The sequence below is a fragment of the Culex pipiens genome, chromosome 1 (genome assembly GCF_016801865.2).
Source record: "Culex pipiens pallens isolate TS chromosome 1, TS_CPP_V2, whole genome shotgun sequence".
In the NCBI taxonomy this organism is placed as follows: Eukaryota; Metazoa; Arthropoda; class Insecta; order Diptera; family Culicidae; genus Culex; species Culex pipiens.
In genome coordinates this window covers 27,692,716-27,717,847 of record NC_068937.1, presented here as the reverse complement: position 1 = coordinate 27,717,847, position 25,132 = coordinate 27,692,716, and the positions used below count along the sequence as shown (strand labels likewise).

At 37.7% G+C, this 25,132-nt stretch overlaps 1 protein-coding gene across 1 annotated transcript in view; it reads left to right on the top strand.

Moving 5' to 3' along the window:
* The first annotated feature begins 632 nt into the window (after positions 1-632).
* Positions 633-25,132, top strand: part of LOC120431394 (transmembrane protein fend-like) — a 164,789-nt gene continuing 140,289 nt past the window's right edge. Inside the window, exon 1 of the mRNA XM_052710077.1 lies at positions 633-1,828. Within this exon, the coding sequence (XP_052566037.1) occupies positions 1,580-1,828 (249 nt within the window). The 5' untranslated portion in view covers positions 633-1,579. The remainder of the gene's footprint in view (positions 1,829-25,132) is intronic.

Below are 25,132 nucleotides of genomic sequence, written 5' to 3'. Positions count from 1 at the left end.
CAGTAATATGGATTAAAAACCGTTACTCATAATATCAGAAAAGACTTGAAAATTAAACGTTCAAAAGTACGCAGCCAGTTCATAAAGTCCTCTCAATCCATCTTCTAGTTTGCCATAAAACAAATTCGAGCAGTTGAACAGCTAAACACCACACTCTCAAAACTGCTTCCTCCTCCTCTTTGTGTGCGTGCCACATGGTCCCACCACCACACTCAACGGTTGCTTCTCTCTCCTCTCCTCAAAAAAACTGCGAGCGCAGCTCGCGCTGCGAGAGCCCTCATTCTCTGTTTACTTCTCTCCTGCTCGATTTTCCCGTTTCAATCGCGCTTCCACTCTTTTTCGAACGCTTCTCCCTCTCTCTTTAAATTCAACTCTCTTTCTCTTTGCTCCCTCTCCCGCTCTCATAAATCAGAGTCTCCTCTCCCGCAGCCACTCCCAGCGCCACCATCCGCTCCTGCCCGGGCCGCAAGCCATCGCGGCCGAGGTTCCGACGGCGTCGTCGTCGTCCTGCCAGAGCCACTCTTGCCGTGGCTTTATGCTGATGATGTTGTTGATGCTGCCGCTTAATGCGATGATGCGGGGAGCCTTTCGCCCCGGTTTGGGCGCTGGCGGTCGGGTGTTCGGTGTGTTCCGCAGCACAGAACCTGGGCTCCACTGCGAAAAAAGGAACAAAATTCTCAGTTTGCACCGAAAGGTTTTCTCAGGCGGACGCGAGAATACGGGAGTCCTCGTTGGCGGATTTGTTGTGGTTTTGTTTTTTTGTTGTTTGTTTGGAGCAGGACGGTTCCCGGGAAAGCTCGCGGGTTGAGAGATTCGTGGCAGGGTGACGTTTCGAAAGCGTGCGGTTCGGTCCAGCTGTAGCGGTCACCCCGTGCGCTCCTCACCGGAGCGATTCCAGCAACTGGGAGCTTCCGGACCCGGGGTCACCCTGTGTATCGGGGCCGCAGGCCAAGTCCACACCCGCGAGACCAAATCTGCGCCCAAAATCTGCCTCCGTACCGGCCGCGGTCCACGGTGAAGATTCTTCCCCCCCTGGGGAGGGAGCGCCCGCTCCTGCCTCACCCGCGCGCCTCTCGCGGTCATCTCATGAATTAATAAATTATCGAGACCTGTCTCGCGCGCGGTTTCGTGGCCCCGAACTCCGCGCTCGTTTTCCCCTCGTTCCCCCCCGTCGGCTGGAGACACGGAACACGAAGTCTCTGGACGACGCAGAAGGAGAAAAGATAAATAAAGTGATCCGAAAGAGAATCGCCGAGGCGAACGAAGCGCTGCAGCGGGAAGAAGAAGAACAAGAAGAAAGTCCGGTAAAGCAAGAAGAAGTAGCATGAAAAATGATGCAATTATATAATTAAGAAGTTTGAAATATTTTTGTCTGTGTGTGATGTGAAGCGAAGCAAAAAGAGTCGTGTTTGTTGGTGGAGTCCTTTTTTTTCGGGGCAGATCTTCTCAGGTTTCGCTGGCGGAATCGCGGTGCTTTACCTACATCGAAGAACCTCAGGGGAAGAAACGTATTCCCCGTGCGATTAAGATCGATATCGCGCGCGCTCTTAAGCAGCGCGGCCTCCACGTGGGCTCCAACATGGCGCCAAACGAGTCGGGCAGACAACTGCAACTGGCGGTTTTGGCTGCGGCGGTGGTTTGTTGTTGTTTACAGCTGACCGGTGCAGTAGGCGCTGAAACTACGGTGCCGTCGGAAGTTGTGCGAAATGGCGAGGACGGGCGCAGGAATAGTAGCGGAACGGTGACGTCGTCAGCGACGGCGGTGCCAGCGGAGTCCGGTGCTGACCGGGTTCAGTTGAAGCAGTGTCGGGAGAATTGCTTGAAGAAGGTAAGGAAGAAAAGACCTTAATTTGATTCGAAAATTTAGCTACCGAGCTGTTTGGTTTATTCCTTTACTTTGGGTTGAACCTGCAATATCTTTAACAGGTTGATTTGTGGCGATATAACCACGGCAAATAGTTTCCATAGCATTAGTGGGAATACAATGTCTTATCCCGGAGCACCAAAACTTCCCATTCCCCCCTCACATTTCTTCCTCACCTGTAGATTCCGAAAAATATTACTGCTTGCGAATCATCTCTGCGGTTAACTTTACGCAGTAGGCCTGGCCGCTTCAACCTTGAAGCCAAAAACAAACTGTTCAATCAAATTTAATAAAAACTAACATTTCAAAAGGGCGTAACATTGAATGTTTGGCCCTTTTAAAATGTAAATCTTCATTCAAAAAAAAATTCGGAAAGATCGGAAAATTTCAAGAATGTTTTATGTTTTAACATTGAAAATCGGACCATTAGTTGCTGAGATATCGACATTAGAAATTGGAGGGTTGTTTGGTGAGACTTGAAAAACTTCAATTTTCCTGTTTCTTTTTCTTTAAGCCGCTGTATCTCAGCAACCAGAGGTCCAATCTTCAATGTCTCTTCGACAACTTTAAAGCAAATTTTCTGAACTTTAAAACAAACATATTTCCAGGAATGTACAATCATGGACAATATTTAAAAAATAAAAAAAAATAAAATAAATTCGGACAAAATTTAACTTTGAATGGCTATTTTTTGAAAACGGTGTGCATAATGAAAAATATTGTATAGTTCTTTTCAATTGCATATTCTAAAATCTGTTCAAATAATTTAAAGTACATTTTTTTTAATCTCTATTTAAAAAAAAAATGCATAACTCGTCGGCAAAATTTTGGTCCATACTTCTAAATGGCTTAAAAGATGCGAAGTTTTGTCCCCTAAAACATATAAAAAACAAAAAATTGAAATTAAAGATTTTGGGGACTTGAATTTTTGTGAAAAAAGATAAATAAGAAATCAGCATTTTTTTCCCTGTGTCTTTTTTTTTTTAAATAGTCTGATTAGAGAGTAATGTAAACTTTGCCGAAGACACCAAATCTATCCAAAAATTCACAGATTTCGAATATTTAAGAACCATTTTTGAAAGGACAGCTGCCAAAATTATATGGAGACTTGTATGGGTGAAACTATGACACAAAATGGCTTTTTTGGTGATAGGGAAGGCCCCCACAAAGTTTTAGCCAAATTTAAAAATACAAAAAATGGCCGAAATCGGCAGATTTCGAAGAAAAATGCTCAACTATTAGACCAAAAAACTTTCTTCTGGTAGCATTTTATAGGAAATTGTTCAGCACTAAATGTTGGATTCCAAAAATACTTATTTTGTAATATTTGATTCTTGGATCAAAACGGCATCTTTTGCTGGTCCAAAATTTAGTTCTGGGTTTTTTTTTTGCGATTTCTGCAAAATATTTTTTTGAACAAAATTTGAAAACCATGTTTACACTTAAATTTTTTTTATATTTAGGCCGTTGCAAATATTTTTCAAAGTTTATGTTAATAATGTGTTTTTTTTTATGTAGTCTTATTATTACTTATTTTTCAACTAGCGATATCTCAAAACCAAATTTCAATATTGAAAACTGAAACTATTGATAAAAATGATCTTTTCATTAAAAATAAATTCAATAAAACATCCAACAAAAATAAAGTTTTTTTTTTAAATTTCAAGATAATTTTGATTGAAAAATATGGGCATGGCGAATGAACTTATTTGACATTTTTTATTCAAATCAAAAAATAAAAAGACATTATTTAAATGCAGATTTTTCATTTTGTGGCTTCTATAGTTCTGGATGTTGCGAATATTTTTAAAAGCATATTCTTTTACGTAAATTATTTTGAAAAAGTGTCGATTTCGACCATTTTTGATCAGTTTTTCGAAGTTTTTCCCCTATAACTCAATTCGTCGCCGTCGTGCTAACTTGTCGTACGTGCATTTTGGGCCAAATTGAGTTAAGAACGCCATTTTGTGCAGCTCACAATGCCTCATCTTTTGACCTTCACAGATCCCCAAAATTCGATTTCAATCCTGAGATATTGATCCTGAGATAATGAAAACCAAAAAAGCTCCGAAAATTTTTGTCACTCTACATATAAAAGAAGTTTCAATCCTGTCGTGCTATCTTGTCACTCCCTGAAAATTGATGTAAGTGCGACAAAGGGCATAGGGATTTCAGGTCAGAATGCGTTTGACGCACGTACAAGTTAGACTACTGTAAACATTTTTAATTATAACTCGGGACACCAGCAACCAACTTCAACCAAACTTCGGGACAATGCACAGAATGGTCAGCCAAACAAAACGTGTTTGTTATTGTTTACATTGCGGGCGTTCGTTTTTGTTTATTCAAGGTAAAACATTCAAACGCGTTTTTCTCGGAACGTCAAAATGGCGGGTGCGACATGATAGCACGACGACGTCGAATTGTGTGTTTTTTTTAGTATTTTCCCATGATTTCAGAGGTGCTCAATTTCCGAACATTTAAAACAAATACATTTAAAATCACGCGAATAAAATCTAGGGGTTAAAATTTAGAAAAACTGGCTACAAAGGTATTTTCTCTCAATTCAGATAACTTCAGAAATTTTAAAACATTTTTTTTGTATTTGTTGCAGGGTTCGGCCAGGGTCAAGCAACATAAATTTAAAAAAAAAATCAATTCAATCAACAAGCCAAACAAATTATAAAAATCTCAAAACACATTAACCTATTCTCGTCTTAAAAAAAATGGATGGAAAATTTCACCCGATTATCCGAAGCCTATGGCAAAATTTCACTTCGGATAATCGAATCACGGAAAAAACATTGTTTTGTTGTGGTCTTATTTTTGATTGCTTAGCTTGAGTATGACCTCTAATAATAATTTAGAATTTTTGAATCCAAGATGGCGGCCAAAATGGCGTTAATGAAATATTGAACAAGATGCATTTTTCAAAACCAAAACGCAATCATTCAAATTAGACTGAGTGGGGAAACTAAAAAATAAATTGTCCATGATTCGATTATCCGAAGTCCCGGATAATGGAGGTTTTGGATATTCGAGTCTGGACTGTAGCACAATATTAGATTAATGGATTTACTTGTTTTATGTGGCCCTTCCAAATTTCGAAAATGGAAGTTGATTTAAAACTTTGACTGCATTTTTGGCGATCATATATTATTTTTTACATCAAATAACCTTAACTTTAATTTATCGCATTCAAAAGCTTTTATTTCAATATTAAGGAGAAATTAATTTAAATTAATTTAAAAAAATATATTTCTTGCAATAAAATGTAAACAAGCCAGAGTAGATATGTAGACAGGCAGTTTACATTAGCACGATTGACTACTCATTTACAAATACACATTGGTTATCTAGATTATGATTTGGCTTTTAAAAATTTTACGAGGTTTGTCAATTTTAGATCTTCAATTTAAATTATTACAAATTCTACTACTTTTTGACTACTACTTCTTAGAAAATTTTCTTGTGTAGCAGCTGAAGCAAAGCTGAAGACATACATTTTTTTTGAAAATAAATGATTTTTGAAATTGTGTTTTTTTTTTAAGAACTAAAATGTATTAAAAAAAGGTGAAATAAGCTAAAATTCCTCTGGGAACTTCCTGTCTGACTCCGTGCAAAAACAAAGCGAAACAAAAGTCGCTGGTCTATCCTACGGCATCGTTCCCCTTCCCTGTTTTGGCCACACACAAACACACGCGACAAACGGCGGCCTTTTTGAGTAATTTCGAATCAGAAAATGAGTTTGTTTTTGCGGGTCCCATTACGGCGCGCAACTCCGCGGGGCATTTTGTTTTTTAGGTGTAACGCGTTGATGGTATACAAAACAAATGTCACGCGATTCTTTGCTGAAGAAACGAATGTCGTGAAAAGGTAGTCATTTGAAAAAAAAAGAAAAGAACGCGATTTTTTAAGTTCGATAAACCTTTTGAATTACTTTGGGAGATGTTCATCCTAACATGAGACTGGGAGTTGAGGTATTTCAACGTCGTTTCATTCGACCACTTGGGTAATTACCATTACTTGTCAGTCTGAACGATGGGTGATATATCTGTCCTCCTAACATCATCAATGTTCCATATTTGGACAGACAACCACTGTCAGCCAAGTGTCAACAAAAGTCTTGTGATGATAGATCACGATGTAACTGGCTTCTAAGAATGGTTAACTTCTGTTTAATTCTCATTTTTTCCCATTTTAAGATTTAAAGATTTAAAGATATGAAGATTTAAAGATTTGAAGATTTGAAGATTTGAATACTTCCAGATTTGAAGATTTGAAGATTTAAAATTAGATTTGGCCGTAATTATTTAACGACCCCATTATTATTATGGGGTAGCAATGCCAGAGACGTTTGATTTGGGGACGATTTGAGGATTTTTTTTTTTTTTTTGCTTAAATTCAATAAATTTCAATTTCACTCTCACTGCGTTGTCAGTTTAGTTTTCCTCCCCAAGAATCCATCCCTCAAACAGGTTCTCCCCCAAATGACCCAGTCCAACTCCACTGCTGGCGTTCAGCCCACTGTATGTTTTGGGCACCACGCCCGTCTGTGTACTACTGCAAACCTGTCAGAGCGTCTGACGGACTCTTCTTTGCTGCAGTTCCCACTTGCATGCATGTTCTGCATGTCCAGCGGAGGTTCCCAAACGGCGGACCCCCCCGCGACGGACGGACAGCTCGTGAAATTGAATCCGAGAGTCGAATAAAATAATATAATTTCCGTGTGCCGTGGCCCGTAATTCATGTGTTTAGATTAGATTATCATATCAAATTGAAGTCGGAAGGCGGAGTTGCCTACCGATCCGGATCTCCGCCACCGGGTAGGGGAGGGGGGATAAGATTTCTGCAACCGCGAACCTCTCTTCTACCTGGGAAGGAACCCGACTTCGAAACTTCGAAACCCAACCCAGGCAAGCACAATTATTGTTTACATTCCCGCGGTGTCCGTCCGGATCCACCGATAATTATTAATTATTCCCTTTTATCTTTTCGGGTATTATTTATACGTTTTCAATTCCAGCGCGCGCTTTTTTCGTATACGCGGAGTTGGCTTGGAGGCCATCGCTTGGACGCGATCTCTGCCCATCGCGCCGTGGACAGGTCGTCTCGGGAGGGGAAGTGGAGTCAGGTCAGGTGGTAGAGGTGGCGGCGGTGCCCCACGGGGTGATGTTTTGTTTATTTAGTGCGTTTTTCCTTCTTTTCTTTGTCGAGTTGGGCCCGACTGTTGTTTGCCAATGTTACGCCTTTTAGGCTTCGGCTTCGTTCACGCCCTTTCTAGATACCTAGGAAATTGTATATTTAGTTGTATTTTATTTGCTTTTCCTTCGGCGGTGGCGGCGGCGCGAAGCTTGTTGATCGGGGATCGAGGATCTTGATGCAACTCTTCTCTTGCTGGATGCGATGGTGGATGGTGCAGAAGATCGCTTCTTGGGAGGCAGTGTTGGCAGATGCTTTTCAGATTTTTGCCAAAATTCTTGCATGTTTGCCAGATTAATAATGCTCACTACTTAATCAAATTAGCTTACACAACTTTAGATACATGTTTGAACTATTCCTTCTGAGCTTTTTATTGCTTAATTTCGTTTGAAAAAGCTATTTCTGGAGCAAATTTTGAAAGGTGGTTGCTCTTACGACTTTTCTTCCCATTTAAACATGTGTAATATGTCGTGATCGGAGACTTTCTTTCATAATTAAAACACAGATATCATAGAACATTTAAGATTCTGTTTACCCTGTCATCAATACGTCAAATGCTGTATCAAGTAGATGAATACTAGGGTGCCCAGAATATGTCACTTTTTCTAAAAACCTTGCTCCACAAGCTGAATACTGTTCCTTGAGCTATTTTAGGACTCTGGGCCAAATATGAACAAAATCGGTAAACATTTACCCATTGATACTCGGAGGTGAAGTTTGTATGGGAAAAATCGAAAAAATGTATGGAAAACCCAATTTTTTTCACGGTTTGGTCTGTACGATAAGCTTTTTTCATCAAAATATTCCCAAAAGTGAGATTTCCATTGGAAATTTAATGCTCTACAACTTTGTAGAACAAATCAAAGCTGTTAAATTTGACCCTTTAAAGTTATGAGCGATTCAATAAAGTCATTTTTGCATGAAAAACATTTTTCTCACCAATTTTAGGCTCGGGTATCAATGGGTTAATCCCAACCAATTTCGCTCAAAATTTGCACAGATGCCTAAAATAACCCAAAAAACCGTTCCCGCTTGTGGAGCAGGGGATCATTTTTTCTGGGCACTCTAATGAATACCCGTTTCACCCCAAGTTCAACAAATTTTCAAAGCTAATTCACAACTCAAAAAAAAGATAATTCAGATAATGGAACTCTAAAAATATTTATTTTAAGAGTAATTTGAAAAAGTTATGAGGAAAATTCAAACCAATCCCGAATCTTTATGGCACATTTTAGAGTCTCCAAAAGACCTTCCAAATACAACTAAGGGAATGGGAATCGTTTTTTCAAAAATGCGACCAATTTTTCGATTTTAGGATTTTTTTTTTTATTTTTAACTTCAAACTTCAATGCCCGTTTTACCATCCTTCCATTTGTAGAGGGCTTATATTTGGCATGAGTTCATTTCATTTATAGACAAACAAACGCTGAAAGTTTCATCAAAATCGAAGCACCTAGAAACGACCTGTGACACGATGATGAAAAACTTACTTTTTTTAGAAATTCACAGGTTTGATGTTTATACAGTCGACTCTCTGGCTGTCGATCTTCTCGATATCAATATTGCTCCATGTACCGATGATTTCTTCAGTCCCTTCAAACTGCTTACTTTGATTCTCTTCATTCCTCGATATTTTCTCTTGCTTGAAGGATCTCTTCCTCGACGGTCCCTTGGATTCTTTTTGCTTTAGAAAACTCTTCCGGTTGTCAATATTTTCACTTTCTCATGGCTTGCATAGACATTTTTCGTTGAGAAACGAAGCTTTGAAGGGTGTTTGACATTTGTTTGTTTTTGTTTGCTGGACGTTGCCATGATTCTCCCCATAGCTGGTTATCAAGAAAAAATAAATTTCAATCGAGTCTTCATTTTGCATCGTTCTGTAAACTGATGCTTCTCTTCCTCGACGGTCCCTTGGATATTGACAACCAGAGAGTCGACTGTACTTAATTTATTTAACTTAGCCAATGTATTCTGGTAAAAATCTGGAATACTTTGCCAATGTTTTTAATTACTATCCATTACATTTTATGTCAAAATTTGTTGCCCTGAAAAACAAAAAAAAAACAAAAATACATATGAAAATAATAATAAGGTGAAAAAGAGAAAAATTAACAAATAAAATAAACATTGAGTGAAATTTGGATAAATGAGTCCGAAAAAGTCCTTATCTGTTCGCAAGTCCCTAGAACCAAGTCCTCATTCTAGAAGAGAATACCTCTTTCAACAAATTATTGATTTTAAGATAGCTAAAATCTAGCAACAGAATGTTATAATTTTGAATTCGAATTCAGCACATTTTGCTGTACAGCAACTCTCTACGAAATCGGCCGATTTCGACCAATTTTATTTTTTGTATTTTTTATTTGACTTAAACTTTGTGGGGGCCTTCCCCATGACCAAATAAGCTATTTTGCGTAATTGGTTCACCCATACAAGTCTCCATACAATTTTGGCTTCTGTCCATACAAAAATGGTATGTAAATATTCAAACAGCTGTAACTTTTGAGTGAATTTCCTGATCAATTTGGTGTCTTCGGCAAAGTTGTAGGTATTGTTGAGGACTTTTGAGAAAAAAATAGGTACACGGAAAAAAAATTGCAGATTTTGTTATAAACTTTTTTTTCACTAAAACTCAATTTCCCAATATACGTATTTTTTTATATGTTTAAGGGGACCAAAATCCACAACTTTTGAGCCATAGAGAAACATGGTCAAAAAAGCTGCCGCCGAGTTATGATTTTTTGAAAAAACAGTGATTTTTGGAAAAAAAATGAAGTTTCATGCAAAAACAAGAGTGACATTATTTTTTAATGCAAAATTGAATTTGCAATCGAAAAGTACTTTACAGATTTATTGATAAAGGGCTCCGTTTTCAAGATATAGCCACTGAAAGTTTGATTTTAGCGAAATATTTGCAGTTTTTCAATTTTAAAAAATAGTGACCATAAGTGACCATTTCTAAAAATATTTTTTTTGAAAAGTTCAGAAAATTTGCTATAAAATTGTCTAAGAGACATTGAAGATTGGACCTCGGGTTGCTGAGATAGAGCCGCTTTAAGAAAAAGAAACACGAAAATTGAAGTTTTCTCACCAAAACAACCCACAATTTTCTAATGACCATATCTCAACACTAATGGTCCGATTTTCAATGTTAAAACATGAAACATTCGTGAAATTTTCCGATCTTTTCAAAAAAAATATTTTGAAATTTTTTAAATCAAGACTAACATTTTAAACATTTAGAATTTGACTTGCATGTAAGTTGGAAAAACTTGAATGAGAACCAACTGAAAATATAATTTTAAAATGGCTATAAATATGTGTAGAAACAATCAAATTTTAAAAACCAGGGGTGTTTCAGAAAGGGGAGAACGTGAACTTTAAGATACATGTATTGGTTTATTTGTTTATTCAATAGTTCTTTTGTAAAATAGTCGACAAAGTAGCTAATTTTGGCCTAAACTAACATTTCAAACGGGTGTATCTCAAAATTGGGACCATTTGGAGCAATTCTGGACCCGGATTCGGATTCAGCAGGCAAAATTCTACTAGGAACACATATACTCGTCTCAGAGACAAAATCTTGTTGGACTGTGTAATTGATCAAGCAATTCCATAGTTTTAAGAATTTTTATTTTATTTCCAATCTGCAGAATAAGGAAAATGCACGTACGTATTGTATAATTATGTGTTTGTATCACAAAAGGATGCGATAGCGCATTATACTTCTTTTTGTTATTTTTTCAACTTTATGTTTTAGATGACAAAAAAGCAATCATTTGAACTATGAAACAAAACAACTAAAAATCATTGGAAGTGTTTCCGATTTTAATCCTTATTTTGGGAAAATGATCGAAAACACATCACATTATTTTTTAGTTGATAATCCAATCTACAATCTACAATAAATTTGATTTGAATAATATCGAAGAATGGGCTTATCAGGTTAGTATGTTGTGATGTATAAAGGTATTTCCAAAAATGTAACATTCGTGAACTACGGTCAAGTTGTTAAAAAATAAATACTCTTTAAATAAAATTTTAAATAATTGGCAACACTGCCCATCCTTAATCTTTCCGTAGCTTCCTTTTGCTGTTCCTACCGAAGTTGCTGCTGATCCCGTCGGCAAAATCCGTTTTCCATTTCTGTCCACTCGCTCGCGGCTTGCTGCGTTCGCATTTCGGAATTAGTTTTAATTGCTACTGCTGCTGATCGTCACTATGGCATGGCCTGCTGCTGCTTCTGGCTGATCTGCGAGAACACACACGACGTTCAAATGGGCGGTTGGCGTGTGTATGTGTGTGCAACCATGACGACCACGCCCCTCTCCTATCAGCTGTCAGGTGCACGGCACTGCCCCAAGTTCCCTCCCCCCTACCCCCTTCAACAGCTTCTGCAAGTGCGGTTGCATACGCAGAGAAATTATACTCTCTTGTACACACATTACATGTGGGAGGCAGCACTTTGTTTATTTTGACAGCTCGCCGCACAGATCTATGGAGGGACTGGGAACTGGGCAATAAACTATCTCGCTGCTGCTGCCTGCCTGCTACTACTCCCGGGGTTGATAGCGATCTCCGAGTTCCGGAACGGCGACGGCGTCGACGACGGCCAGGGAAAGATACTGTAATGATAAGTATCACTGAAATGGTCCACCACGGACCCTCTTCCAGTGGCGAAGGGGGGATAATGTTTAATTCATAGTTTCATGTTGGGAATGCTTGGTCAACCCTCCCAAGTCAGCGCCCAGTTATGCTTCAAGGGGGTTTGTCGAGGACTCGAGGGTTGGATTTATTTGCCGGGTGGCAATGTGGCATTTACATTGTTGCATTTTTTTACATTCAACTCAACAGTCTCCAAAACTTTACTGTCTAGGTTTGAAATTTAAAATATTCTTAACTTACTATGCCTCCAAGATCACCAAGTCTTCAAAGTCTCTCCAAACCTTGAATATTTCCAAACCCTTAAAGTCTTCAAATTTTCAATGTCTCCAAATCTTAAATGTCTACAAACCTTAAATGTCTCAAAATCATGATTGACTCCAAATCTTGACTGTCTCCAAATCTTGTATGTCTTCAAATCTTGATTGTCTTCAAATCTTGAATGGCTCCGAATCTTGATTGTCTCTATATCTTGAATGTCTCCAAATTTTGAATGTCTCCAAATGTTGATTGTCTTCAAATTATTAATATCTCCAAATGTTGAATGTCTCCAAATCTTGAATGTCTCCAAATCTTGAATGTCTCCAAATTTTTAATTTCTCCAAATCTTGAATGTCTCCAAATCAGGAATGTCACCAAATCTTGCATGTCTTCAAATCTGGAATGTCTCAAAATCTAAAATTTCTACAAATCTGGAATGCTTCAAATCTTGCATCACTCCAAATCTTGATTGTCTTCAAATTTTAATATCTCCAAATCTTTGATGTCTCTAAACCTTGAACGTCTCCAATTCTTGAATGTCTCCAAATCATGAAAGTCTCCATATCTCGAATGTCTCAAAATGTTGAATGTCTCCACAACTTTAATGTTTACAAATCTAGAATGTCTCCGAATCTTGATTGTCTCCAATTCTTTCAAGTCTACAAGTCTTTCAATTCTCTAAGTCTTTCAAGTCTCCAAGTTTTTGAAATCTTCAAGCGTTTAACTCCAAGACTTTCAAGTCTTAAGTCTTTCAAGTTTTGAAGTGTTTCAAAACTCCAAGTACTTAAAAGTCTCCAAGTCTTTCAAGTCTCTAATTCTTTCAAGTCTCTTATTCTCTAAGAATTGTAGACTTGAAAGACTTGAAGACTAAGATTTGGTGGCTTCAAAGACTTGGAGACTTTAAAGTACTTGGAGACATGCAAGACATGGAGAATTTACAGTTAGTCTTTAAACTTTAATGACTTGAAGACTTGAAAGAATTGAAGACTTTGCCAACTTGGAGACTTTGAATACTTGGAGACTTTTAAGTACTTGGAGACTTTACGGTTGAAGTCTCCATGACTTTAAAGACACCAACTCTTTAAGGTCAACAATCTCCAAGTCTAAAAGTCTCCAATTATCAAAGGTCTCCAAGTCTAGAAAGTTAGCATGTCATTAATGTTTAAATACTAACTGTAAATTCTCCAAGTCTTTCAAGTCTCCAAGTCTTTTAAGTCGCCATGGCTGAAAAATCTGCAAGTCTTAAACTTCAAGATTTTCAAGTCTCCAAATCTTTCAAGTTTCAGAGTCTAAAAAGTCTTCAAGTATAAAAAGTTTCCAAGTCTTTCAAGTCTCCAAATCATTAAACTTGAAAGACTAGGAAACTTGAATAACTTGGAGACTTTTAAGACTTGAAATTTTTTAAGCACTCGTAGACTTGAAAGACTTGGAGAATTTACAGTAAGTTTTTAAATTCTAATGAGTTTAGGAGCCTTGAAAAAATTGAGACTTTGCCGACTTAAAGACTTTTAAGTACTTGGAAACTTTACAGTTAAAGTCTCCATGAGTTTCAAGTTACCAAAAAAATTTAAAAAATCTCCAGCTGTTAAAAGTTTTCAAGTCTAAAAAGTTTCCAAGTCTTTCAAGTCTTAATTGTTTTAAGTCTCCAAGTCCATAAATTCGCTTAGTATTTAAAGTCGCTATTTCTAAAAAGTCGCCAATTCTGAAGACTAAGACTAAAAAGTCGCCAATTCTAAGACTAAAATGTCGCCAATTGTAAAAAGTATCCAACTCTGAAGAGTCACCAAGTCTAAAAAGTCGCCAATTCTAAAAAGTCGCCAAGTCTAAATTGTCGCCAATTCTAAATTGTCGCCAATTCTAAAAAGTCGCCAATTCTAAAAAGTTGCCAAGTCTAAAAAGTCGCCAAGTCTAAAAAGTCGCCAATTCTAAAAATTCGCCAATTCTAAAACAGTCGCCAAGTCTAAAAAGTCGCCAATTCTAAAAAGTCTCCAATTCTAAAAAGTCGCCAATTCTAAAACAGTCGCCAAGTCTAAAAAGTCGCCAATTCTTAAAAGTCGCCAAGTCTAAGAAATCTCCAAGGCTAACAAGTCTCCAAGTCTAAAAAGTCGCCAATTCTAAAAATTCGCCAATTCTAAAACAGTCGCCAAGTCTAAAAAGTCGCCAAGTCTAAAAAGTCGCCATGTCTAAAAAGTCGCCAATTCTAAAACAGTCGCCAAGTCTAAAAAGTCGCCAATTCTAAAAAGTCGCCAAGTCTAAAAATTCGCCAATTCTAAAAAGTCGCCAATTCTAAAAAGTCGCCAATTCTAAAAAGTCGCCAATTCTAAAAAGTCGCCAATTCTAATAAGTCTCCAAGTCTAAAAAGTCGCCAAGTCCAAAAAGTCGCCAATTATAAATAGTCGCCAAGTCTAAAAAGTCTCCAAGGCTAATAAGTCTCCAAGTCTAAAAAATCGCCAAGTCTAAGAAGTCTCCAAGTCTAAAAAGTCGCCAATTCTAAAAAGTCGCCAAGTCTAAAAAGTATCCAAGTCTTACAAACTACACGTCTTTAAAGTCGCCAAGTCTTCTAAGTCACTAAGTCTTCTAAGTCTTGAGACTTGACTCTTTAATGTTTCCAAAACAAGTCAAGTCTTCAAAATCTCAAAGTCTTAATGTGTCCAAGCCTTCGAATTCTTCAAATCTCAAGTCCAAAAACAAAAAGAGTTCCAAGCTGAACCTCTTCTCCCGCTAAACGTTCCACGAAACTCCTCCACCTTCTAACAGAGCGCACCGCGGCGGAATCTGATAACGCTCCTAGCTCCCGCCGTATTCTGATTGACGGGGCGAACATATCTCCGGAAAACAATCAAAACACACACACACACCGCGGGGAGAAAGTAGATTGATACCAGCAGATACCGGCTATAAAAACAAAGTCACTGGAACAGCAGCTTCCATGCTGCGCTTCGTGCCACCTCCGTTGGGATTACTTTCCGCTTAGAATCGTCGTCAGGGGTTCCAGAAGAGCTCCTTCCGAGAACCCACTACGAGAACATTCCGGCGAACTCTCACGAATCAGCTTTTTGTTTACGTTTTGAGAAGGGCGTAATCGCGCGGATGTAAACAAACAGCTCATTCTGTCACGAGCCTCTGTCATTTTGACAGATCGAGGTCATGCAAACTGTCAAAAAGTGAGGTTATGTGAATTTCTGGAGGTTACGCCCTTTAGAAACGCCATCCCAAGCCTTACTTGACCAGGTTGACAGCTATGGACTTAAGCTCACTCAACCGAGTGCGCAGTGTCGCTCCCCTCGGCCGTAATTGTCTCTTATGTCGCGATTTAATTGATTATCTCTGATCGTTACGATACAAGTCTTGGACGGATCTTCAACCGAGTCCAAGAGGAGAGAAGGAGGGGGGACAGGCTATAATGAGGGATTAAAAGATTGTCTCGTCGTTCGTTCGTTCTTTTTTTGCCAGTGTCAAACGCGCGTCAAGCTGAGCTTCGCGCGGTGATTTCTTCCCTGACTTTGATGGCTTCCTCAGTTTGGGATCGGTTCCGCAGTCATTTGAGGAGGGAGGAGGTTGGGGAGAGATTCCAGGGACTGAGCTGGACCTGCGGATAGATCTGAATTGATGGGATTTTTTTTTGCTTTTCTTTTGTATGATAGTTTAACGGTTTTGCGCGTGAGCATTTGAGGGTTGACAACTTGATGACGGTTACGATGGGGACCGGGGAAGTCGTTTGGGGACAACCTTGAAATTGGAGATTTTGGATTAACTGAGATTTTGAACGACCTTGAGGCAGCCGGAACCGTTTTTTTTTAATTTTAAACGAAAGTGAAGGGCTTGAAAATTCGATGAGTTGGGTTTATTGAACTTTAGAATCATTTCGTGGAATTTGTCAAAAGTTTATGTTTTTAAGCAAAAAAGCAAAAAAGCAAAAAAGCAAAAAAGCAAAAAAGCAAAAAAGCAAAAAAGCAAAAAAGCAAAAAAGCAAAAAAGCAAAAAAGCAAAAAAGCAAAAAAGCAAAAAATCAAAAAAGCAAAAAAGCAAAAAAGCAAAAAGCAAAGAAGCAAAAAAGCAAAAAAACAAAAAAGCAAAAAAGCAAAGAAGCAAAAAAACAAAAAAGCAAAAAAGCAAAAAAGCAAAAAAGCAAAAAAGCAAAAAAGCAAAAAAGCAAAAAAGCAAAAAAGCAAAAACGCAAAAAAGCAAAAAGCAAAGAAGCAAAAAAACAAAAAAGCAAAAAAGCAAAGAAGCAAAAAAACAAAAAAGCAAAAAAGCAAAAAAGTAAAAAAAGCAAAAAAGCAAAAAAGCAAAAAAGCAAAAAAGCAAAAAAGCAAAAAAGCAAAAAAGCAAAAAAGCAAAAAAGCAAAAAAGCAAAAAAGCAAAAAAGCAAAAAAGCAAAAAAGCAAAAAAGCAAAAAGCAAAGAAGCAAAAAAGCAAAAAGCAAAGAAGCAAAAAAACAAAAAAGCAAAAAAGCAAAAAAGCAAAATTGCAAAAAGCAAAGAAGCAAAAAATCAAAAAAAGCAAAAAAGCAAAGAAGCAAAAAAACAAAAAAGCAAAAAAGCAAAAAAGCAAAAAAAGCAAAAAAGCAAAAAAGCAAAAAAGCAAAAAAGCAAAAAAGCAAAAAAGCTAAAAAGCAAAAAAGCAAAAAAGCAAAAAAGCAAAAATGCAAAAATGCAAAGAAGCAAAGAAGCAAAAAAACAAAAAAGCAAAAAAGCAAAAAAGAAAAAAAGCAAAAATGCAAATAAGCAAAAAAGCAAAAATGCAAAGAAGCAAAAAAACAAAAAAGCAAAAAAGCAAAAGTTGAAAAAGTTGAAAAAGTTGAAAAAGTTGAAAATGTTGAAAAAGTTGAAAAAGTTGAAAAAGTTGAAAAAGTTGAAAAAGTTGAAAAAGTTGAAAAAATTTAAAAAGTTGAAAAAATTTAAAAAGTTGAAAAAGTTGAAAAAGTTGGAAAAGTTGCAAAAGTTGCAAAAGTTGCAAAAGTTGCAAAAGTTGAAAAAGTTGAAAAAGTTGAAAAAGTTGAAAAAGTTGAAAAAGTTGAAAAAGTTGAAAAAGTTGAAAAAGTTGAAAAAGTTGAAAAAGTTGAAAAAGTTGAAAAAGTTGAAAAAGTTGAAAAAGTTGAAAAAGTTGAAAAGGTTGAAAAAGTTGAAAAAGTTGAAAAAGTTGAAAAAGTTGAAAAAGTTGAAAAAGTTGAAAAGGTTGGAAAAGTTGAAAAAGTTGGAAAAGTTGAAAAAGTTGAAAAAGTTGAAAAAGTTGAAAAAGTTGAAAAAGTTGAAAAAGTTGAAAAGGTTGGAAAAGTTGAAAAAGTTGGAAAAGTTGAAAAAGTTGAAAGAGTTGAAAATTGAAAAAGTTGAAAAAGTTGATAACGTTGCAAAAGTTCAAAAAGTTGAAAAGTTGGAATGTTTAAAAGTTGAAAAAAAAAGAATGAAAAGTTGAAACATTTTAAAGTTTGGAAGCTTAAAAGTTTGAAAGTTTGAAAGTTTTTAGTTTTCCCTCAAATTCTTTCCTGAAATCCAGTCGGATATCGCTTCCCCATACTTGCAGAACAACGCCTAAAAGAAGACCCCCAAAACGACTTCCCCAACTCCAACTCTTCAAACTCCCCGGGGCAGCAGGTCGGTCCGCATAGCGAAATTGAATTCCGTGTTTCGTCTCGTGCTGAAAACGGAACGCTAAAACAACAAAGTAGAAAAACAAACAAACCTTCAACCTCCCCCCTCCGCTTCATCGTTGAACAAGTTCTAGTTTCAAAGCTTGCAGGTTGAACCAACCAGAGGACCAGACAGGCTATTGGCCCACCGGCATCAACTCGGCAGAAAATAGAAACATGATTTCAATATTAATTTCATTTGAAATAATAATTTTTATTGAGGCTTCCCCCAGCTTTTGGCGTTTCGACGGGCTCCGACGAGTTCTGGCCAGGTGGTGGTGGTGGCCAGAGCCCAGGAAAGTTTTATCAATAAATATGCCTAAGGCCTGGCTGCCGGAGTTTCAGCCTAGGACGAGGAGGTCAGTGTTCTGCGTTCTTTGATCTAGAGCAGACCCAACCTGGTCCAACCAGCCTTTGCATACAAATGTAGACATTTGTGGCTCGCGCGGGTCATGCTGGTAGAAAAAGAGCTACGGAAAGGCCCTCTGGACTGTTCTGATTTGCGAAATTGAAAGAGGGAAGGAACCACTTTAAAAGCAAGGTGCCTTGAATTGAATCTTTGATCGAGTTTGCAAAATTTAAATTTTAATGGTCAATTTGACTAGTTGGTAATTGAATAGTTATTGGAATCATTTTCAAGTCTTCAAAGAATCCAAACTCCCTGATTTAGGGTGGTCTCTCAGAACCCAAATTGCTTAGTTTTGGAGATGTAAGACGAAAAACAGCAAAAGACAGTTTGCGAAACACAAGGTCGTGCTGGGAGTCTTCGTCGAAGCCATCAACAGCAGCCTCCCAACCAACCAACCTCCGGTGATGATGAGCAAACTGCCAGCCGGATTTGAGCAGAACACGACCAGAGACAGAGAGAACAGACGACGAACAAGCTTATATCATTAAACTTCTACATCGACTTAATTAAATTGAGCATGAGCATGAGCATGAGAGACCACCCATGGTTGTCCTTCTCCGTTGCTGAACAGAACCGTAATATCCTATCAACACAACCGGTCATACGCTTCAACGATCAAATAATGTTTCCCTTATCAACAGCATGCATGAATGCGCTGAAAAGATAAAACATCACAATCATCAAAACTAGAGCCGTTGCTAATAGGAAACAGTCATTGGCCACCAACGGCGCCCGCCATGTCAGTTTGTAGATCTCGAGGGAACGGAACGGGAATGTTAGTTAGCACAGGCTGCTACCAAGGGTGGGTTCTATACGATATCCACACCCCCGCGTGTGTCGGAAAACTACTTCTACTTGGAATTTTGTTAGTGGGAAAGGGTAATGGCCAGGATTCATCATAGAGGATGATGATGTGGCCCAATAATCAATGAATTTCGTTGAGTGATAGGGTGATGTATTATGTATTCTCAAGGCAAACAATCGGATGATGCGGATGAGACCATTCCCGGTTATTTGGTGTTGAGTTTAGCACAAATGATTTAATCTTAGACAGCCGGCTGTGGAAAGATAGAATCATAATTGTGTGTAATTAAAAGGTGAAATATTATACTCAGCGTAACACATTTACGTAGAGTTGACCTGAGACTATTTATACTTTTAAGTTTTTATAAGATGAGCGACCAATTAATTACTGATGAGTTATGAGTTATCTGAAGGACTTGAACAATCGCGTTGAAACAATATTTGTCACGAGCTATAATGCTAAAAGGTGATTTCGCGGGAAACGAAAGGTCAAATATAATTTATATTATGCTAACGCAATTAAGAACGAATCTTCCCATGAAACAATCGCGAATCATAGAACAAAGAAACCCGACTGACTAACGAAAAAGACGATCGCGATATTTGAACTTTACAATCTAACTAAGAAGAAAAAAAGCCACGTCAATAGAAAGGAATAGACAAACATACAGGTAACCACAAAACGGACTGCCTCAACTGTCATCGTGACAACCAGAGCAAGCCGCACATTTACACACACACACACACACACGCACGCACTCACCCGACAAAATCACCGACGACGAACGACGCGAAAAAACATGCGACCCGACGGACAGGCATCGCAAAACGGACTGGCTCAACTGTCATTTTTTGAACCAGAGCCAGCCGCACCTTCACACACACACGCGCGCACTCACCCGACAAACTCACCGACGACGAACGACGCGAAAAAAAAAATGCGAGCCGACGGACACGCATCGCAAAACGGACTGGCTCAACTGTCATTTTTTTAACCAGAGCCAGCCGCACCTTCACAAACACACACGCGCGCACTCACCCGACAAAATCACCGACGACGAACGACGCGAAAAAACATGCGACCCGACGGACAGGCATCGCAAAACGGACTGGCTCAACTGTCATTTTTTGAACCAGAGCCAGCCGCACCTTCACACACACACGCGCGCACTCACCCGACAAACTCACCGACGACGAACGACGCGAAAAAAAAAATGCGAGCCGACGGACACGCATCGCAAAACGGACTGGCTCAACTGTCATTTTTGAACCAGAGCCAGCCGCACCTTCACACACACACGCGCACCCGACAAACTCACCGACGACGAACGACGCGAAATAACATGCGACCCGACGGACAGGCATCGCAAAACGGACTGGCTCAACTGTCATTTTTTGAACCAGAGCCAGCCGCACCTTCACACACACACGCGCGCACTCACCCGACAAACTCACCGACGACGAACGACGCGAAAAAACATGCGACCCGACGGACAGGCATCGCAAAACGGACTGGCTCAACTGTCATTTTTTTAACCAGAGCCAGCCGCACCTTCACAAACACACACGCGCGCACTCACCCGACAAACTCACCGTCGACGAACGACGCGAAAAAAAAAATGCGAGCCGACGGACACGCATCGCAAAACGGACTCAACATCGACTTAATTAAATTAAACATAAAGGGTGATCGTTATCATCAATAAAGCGATAAAAGCTAGCTCTGGGAGCGCTGGAGAAGCAGTCTCTTCGATGAATTGAGTGAGGGGGATTCAACTTTGGAGGAGGTCCCAAACTGGAAGACATCTGCCACTCTGATGAGGCTCTGGGAAAGAATGTGAGCTCGTGGTTTTTGGGAAGAACGTGATTTGTACAAGTTTTAAGCTCATACATGAATTTGAAGAATCATGCAATTTAACGTTTTTGATTTTTTGCTTCTTAGCTTTTTTTCTTTTTTGCTCTTTTGCTTTTTTGCTTTTTTGCATTTTTGCTTTTTTGCTTTTTTGCTTTTTTTGCTTTTTTTGCTTTTTTGCTTGTTTGCTTCAATGCTTCATTTTTGTCATTTTTGTCATTTTTGTCATTTTTGTCATTTTTGTCATTTTTGTCATTTTTGTCATTTTTGTCATTTTTGTCATTTTTGTCATTTTTGTCATTTTTGTCATTTTTGTCATTTTTGTCATTTTTGTCATTTTTGTCATTTTTGTCATTTTTGTCATTTTTGAAATTTTTGTCATTTTTGTCATTTTTGTCATTTTTGTCATTTTTGTCATTTTTGTCATTTTTGTCATTTTTGTCATTTTTGTCATTTTTGTCATTTTTGTCATTTTTGTCATTTTTGTCATTTTTGTCATTTTTGTCATTTTTGTCATTTTTGTCATTTTTGTCATTTTTGTCATTTTTGTCGTTTTTGTCATTTTTGTCATTTTTGTCATTTTTGTCATTTTTGTCATTTTTGTCATTTTTGTCATTTTTGTCATTTTTGTCATTTTTGTCATTTTTGTCATTTTTGTCATTTTTGTCATTTTTGTAATTTTTGTAATTTTTGTAATTTTTATAATTTTTGTAATTTTTGTAATTTTTGTAATTTTTGTAATTTTTGTAATTTTTGTAATTTTTGTAATTTTTGTAATTTTTGTAATTTTTGTAATTTTTGTAATTTTTGTAATTTTTGTAATTTTTGTAATTTTTGTAATTTTTGTAATTTTTGTAATTTTTGTAATTTTTGTAATTTTTGTAATTTTTGTAATTTTTGTAATTTTTGTCATTTTTGTCATTTTTGTCATTTTTGTCATTTTTGTAATTTTTGTAATTTTTGTAATTTTTGTAATTTTTGTAATTTTTGTAATTTTTGTAATTTTTGTAATTTTTGTAATTTTTGTAATTTTTGTAATTTTTGTCATTTTTGTCATTTTTGTCAGTCCTCAGAAAAATGAAAAAGTTGAAAAAGTTGAAAAAGTTGAAAAAGTTGAAAAAGTTGAAAAAGTTGAAAAAGTTGAAAAAGTTGAAAAAGTTGAAAAAGTTGAAAATTGAAAAAGTTGGAAAAGTTGAAAAAGTTGAAAAAGTTGAAAAAGTTGAAAAAGTTGAAAAAGTTGAAAAAGTTGAAAAAGTTGAAAAATTTGAAAAAGTTGAAAAAGTTGAAAAAGTTTAAAAGTTGAAAAGTTGAAAAAGTTTAAAGGTTTGAAAGTTTGAAAGTTTGAAAGTTTAAAAGTTTGAAAGATTGAAAGTTTGAAAGTTTGAAAGTTTGAAAGTTTGAAAGTTTAAAAGTTGGAAAGTTTGAAAGTTTGAAAGTTTAACAGTTTGAAAGATTGAAAATTTGAAAATTTGAAAATTTAAAAATTGGAATGTTTGAAAGTGTTGAATTATTTGAACGTTTTAATGTAGTTGAAAATTTAAGATTTTAAGATTTGAAGATTTGAAGATTTGAAGATTTGAAGATTTGAAGATTTGAAGATTTGAAGATTTGAAGATTTGAAGATTTGAAGATTTGAAGATTTGAAGATTTGAAGATTTGAAGATTTGAAGATTTGAAGATTTGAAGATTTGAAGATTTGAAGATTTGAAGATTTGAAGATTTGAAGATTTGAAGATTTGAAGATTTGAAGATTTGAAGATTTGAAGATTTGAAGATTTGAAGATTTGAAGATTTGAAGATTTACAGATTTGAAGATTTGAAGATTTGAAGATTTGAAGATTTGAAGATTTGAAGATTTGAAGATTTGAAGATTTGAAGATTTGAAGATTTGAAGATTTGAAGATTTGAAGATTTGAAGATTTGAAGATTTGAAGATTTGAAGATTTGAAGATTTGAAGATTTGAAGATTTGAAGATTTGAAGATTTGAAGATTTGAAGATTTGAAGATTTGAAGATTTGAAGATTTGAAGATTTGAAGATTTGAAGATTTGAAGATTTGAAGATTTGAAGATTTGAAGATTTGAAGATTTGAAGATTTGAAGATTTGAAGATTTGAAGATTTGAAGATTTGAAGATTTGAAGATTTGAAGATTTGAAGATTTGAAGATTTGAAGATTTGAAGATTTGAAGATTTGAAGATTTGGAGATTTAAAGATTTGAACATTTGAAGATTTGAAGATTTGAAGATTTGAAGATCAGATAAGATGAAGATTTCAAGCGATTAAGACTTTTAGTGCTTTTATGCCCCAATACGACTTGGTTTACGTACTAAAATCTTCTTACTCAAGTAAAAAACACCTTCTTCGGCGGCAAACTTCAAAGCCAACACTTATCGCCGGAACAGACCAGCCACCGTTTCGCGTTAATCGTCGTACGCCTCACTATTTCTTTGCCGCCGCTTAACCCCACGAGTTAAATGACCGTTTTGTTGTCCAGCTGCTGGGAGCTTCTTCTCGTCAGCTTTTCAAAACGGGAGTCATAATCGCGGACAAAAAGCAGCACCTTGCCAACGAACGGTTTTGTCCTCGGCAAAACACACAATCTCTACGGTTAGTGGACAGGATGAGGATTGTGGACGGTGGGATCGTTGAGTTGGAGATTTGGTCAAAACGGCAAGTTCTCCTGGTTGAAGCTGAGAACTTGACGGTGTCGTGTATCCACTTTCCATTACAGCGATGACTCGCCACAAATTGACTAATGGGCGCGGTTTTCTCCCCATACAAAAAAACCGTAATTTCTGCCAATATCTACGCCCAGGTTCAAAGCCAACCATCCCTCGAAGCTATTTATTCTGGGACAACACCGGCAACGGTAAGGTCGGTTGGAATGCAGCAGCAACCTTTCCGTCCTTCAATGCCCGACACCGAGACTTCCTTTATCTTGATCTGACCATGGGACGACGACGATTCCCCAAGAGTGATAACACTTGGAAGTGTTGTTGTTGTTCCCTTGGCGCGCGGCGTCATATCAGTGCTAAAGTTGCGCGTAAATATAATTGTATCCCATTATGGTATCGTGTGCGCCGGAGACCGGCTTTCAACGGGGGACGGATGTGCGTAATTAATAATCAACAGCTCAGCGCGCACACAATATCTGGCTCGCTCGGAGTAACTATGGTGGCGACATTGCTCAGCAACTTCGGGGTCTATAAATCGTAAGGGAACTGTTTTTTTCTGCCTCCGTTAACCCTCAACAACCTAAACTATGTGTTCATGAAGTTCTTCAAAGAAAACTTGCAACTTATACTTGAGGGTTAACCCTTAGCTTTTTATCAAAGGGTTGTTCCGGATCGGTAGATCTAGCAGGCTGGATGGTGGTACAAAAAAACACATGCCATCAAAGACTCAGACTCCACACTTTACTAGGTGGCGGTGCGTGTCACACCATGTGCAGGTTGTAGTAGGCCATGCCACGTACGGGCGCCTTAATTACATACCACGTGTGGAAAGTCTTTCTTGTGTTTCTAGTGAGGAGGTTCGCCGTCATCAACCGGGTTGCACCGCGTTAAATCCACACTGGTGTCAACTTGAAGAGTTTGAAGAGTTTTCAAGTGGAATGCAACAGGTGGTGAACTGAGCAGGTTTGAAGTTGAAGTTCAAAGCTCATATAATCCTTCAGAAAAAAAAATTTAGGCTAAATTTGTTCTTAAATCTCATGAAGTCATGAATCAATACAACTCACTAAACAAATCCGTAGCGAATTGATTTGATCATTGCTCACTACACGATCATCAGGTGCTTCATGATGGATCTGATCTGCCGATCTCCAGGCAGACATCTCCACCAACAAAACAAACGTACTAACATTCCACCCCACTTCAAGCTCTGCCAGAAGTCAGCAGCAGCAGCTGCCAAGCCAAGCCGGCGACCGTCCATCGTATAATCAATCATCTTTCAAGATCAAAATCCGGACTAACCGCCGGAGCTTAATTCTCCTCTCCTTCCATCCATCTCTCTGGATGCTCAAGCTGGAACGACCTCAAAGGTTGGCCCCACATGACAGAGTGACCCCATCCGGACACATCAGCCTCCCCTTTCACTTCTCCCCCTTCCTCCTCTCATTTAGTTAATCAGCTTTTTTTCGGAACTCCATGACTCCATGCTGCTACCTTCGAGTTTTGAGGTAATTAATTTTTTCATCTACTTGTTCCACCGTCAAATGTTGAGCTCGAGAAGAAGAAGGAGACAAAAAAACACACGCAAATATCTGCCCTCATGAATCATTATAAAGACACGAACGGCCAACCTGGAGAAGAATCTGGGGCTACGCGGAGAACTTGGAGCGAACATTTCGTAAGGGATTATCATTTGATTGTTACATATTTTCTACAATTCGCGTTACCTTTTGATTAAAAAAATAATGTAATAATAATAATGCACAATATCACGA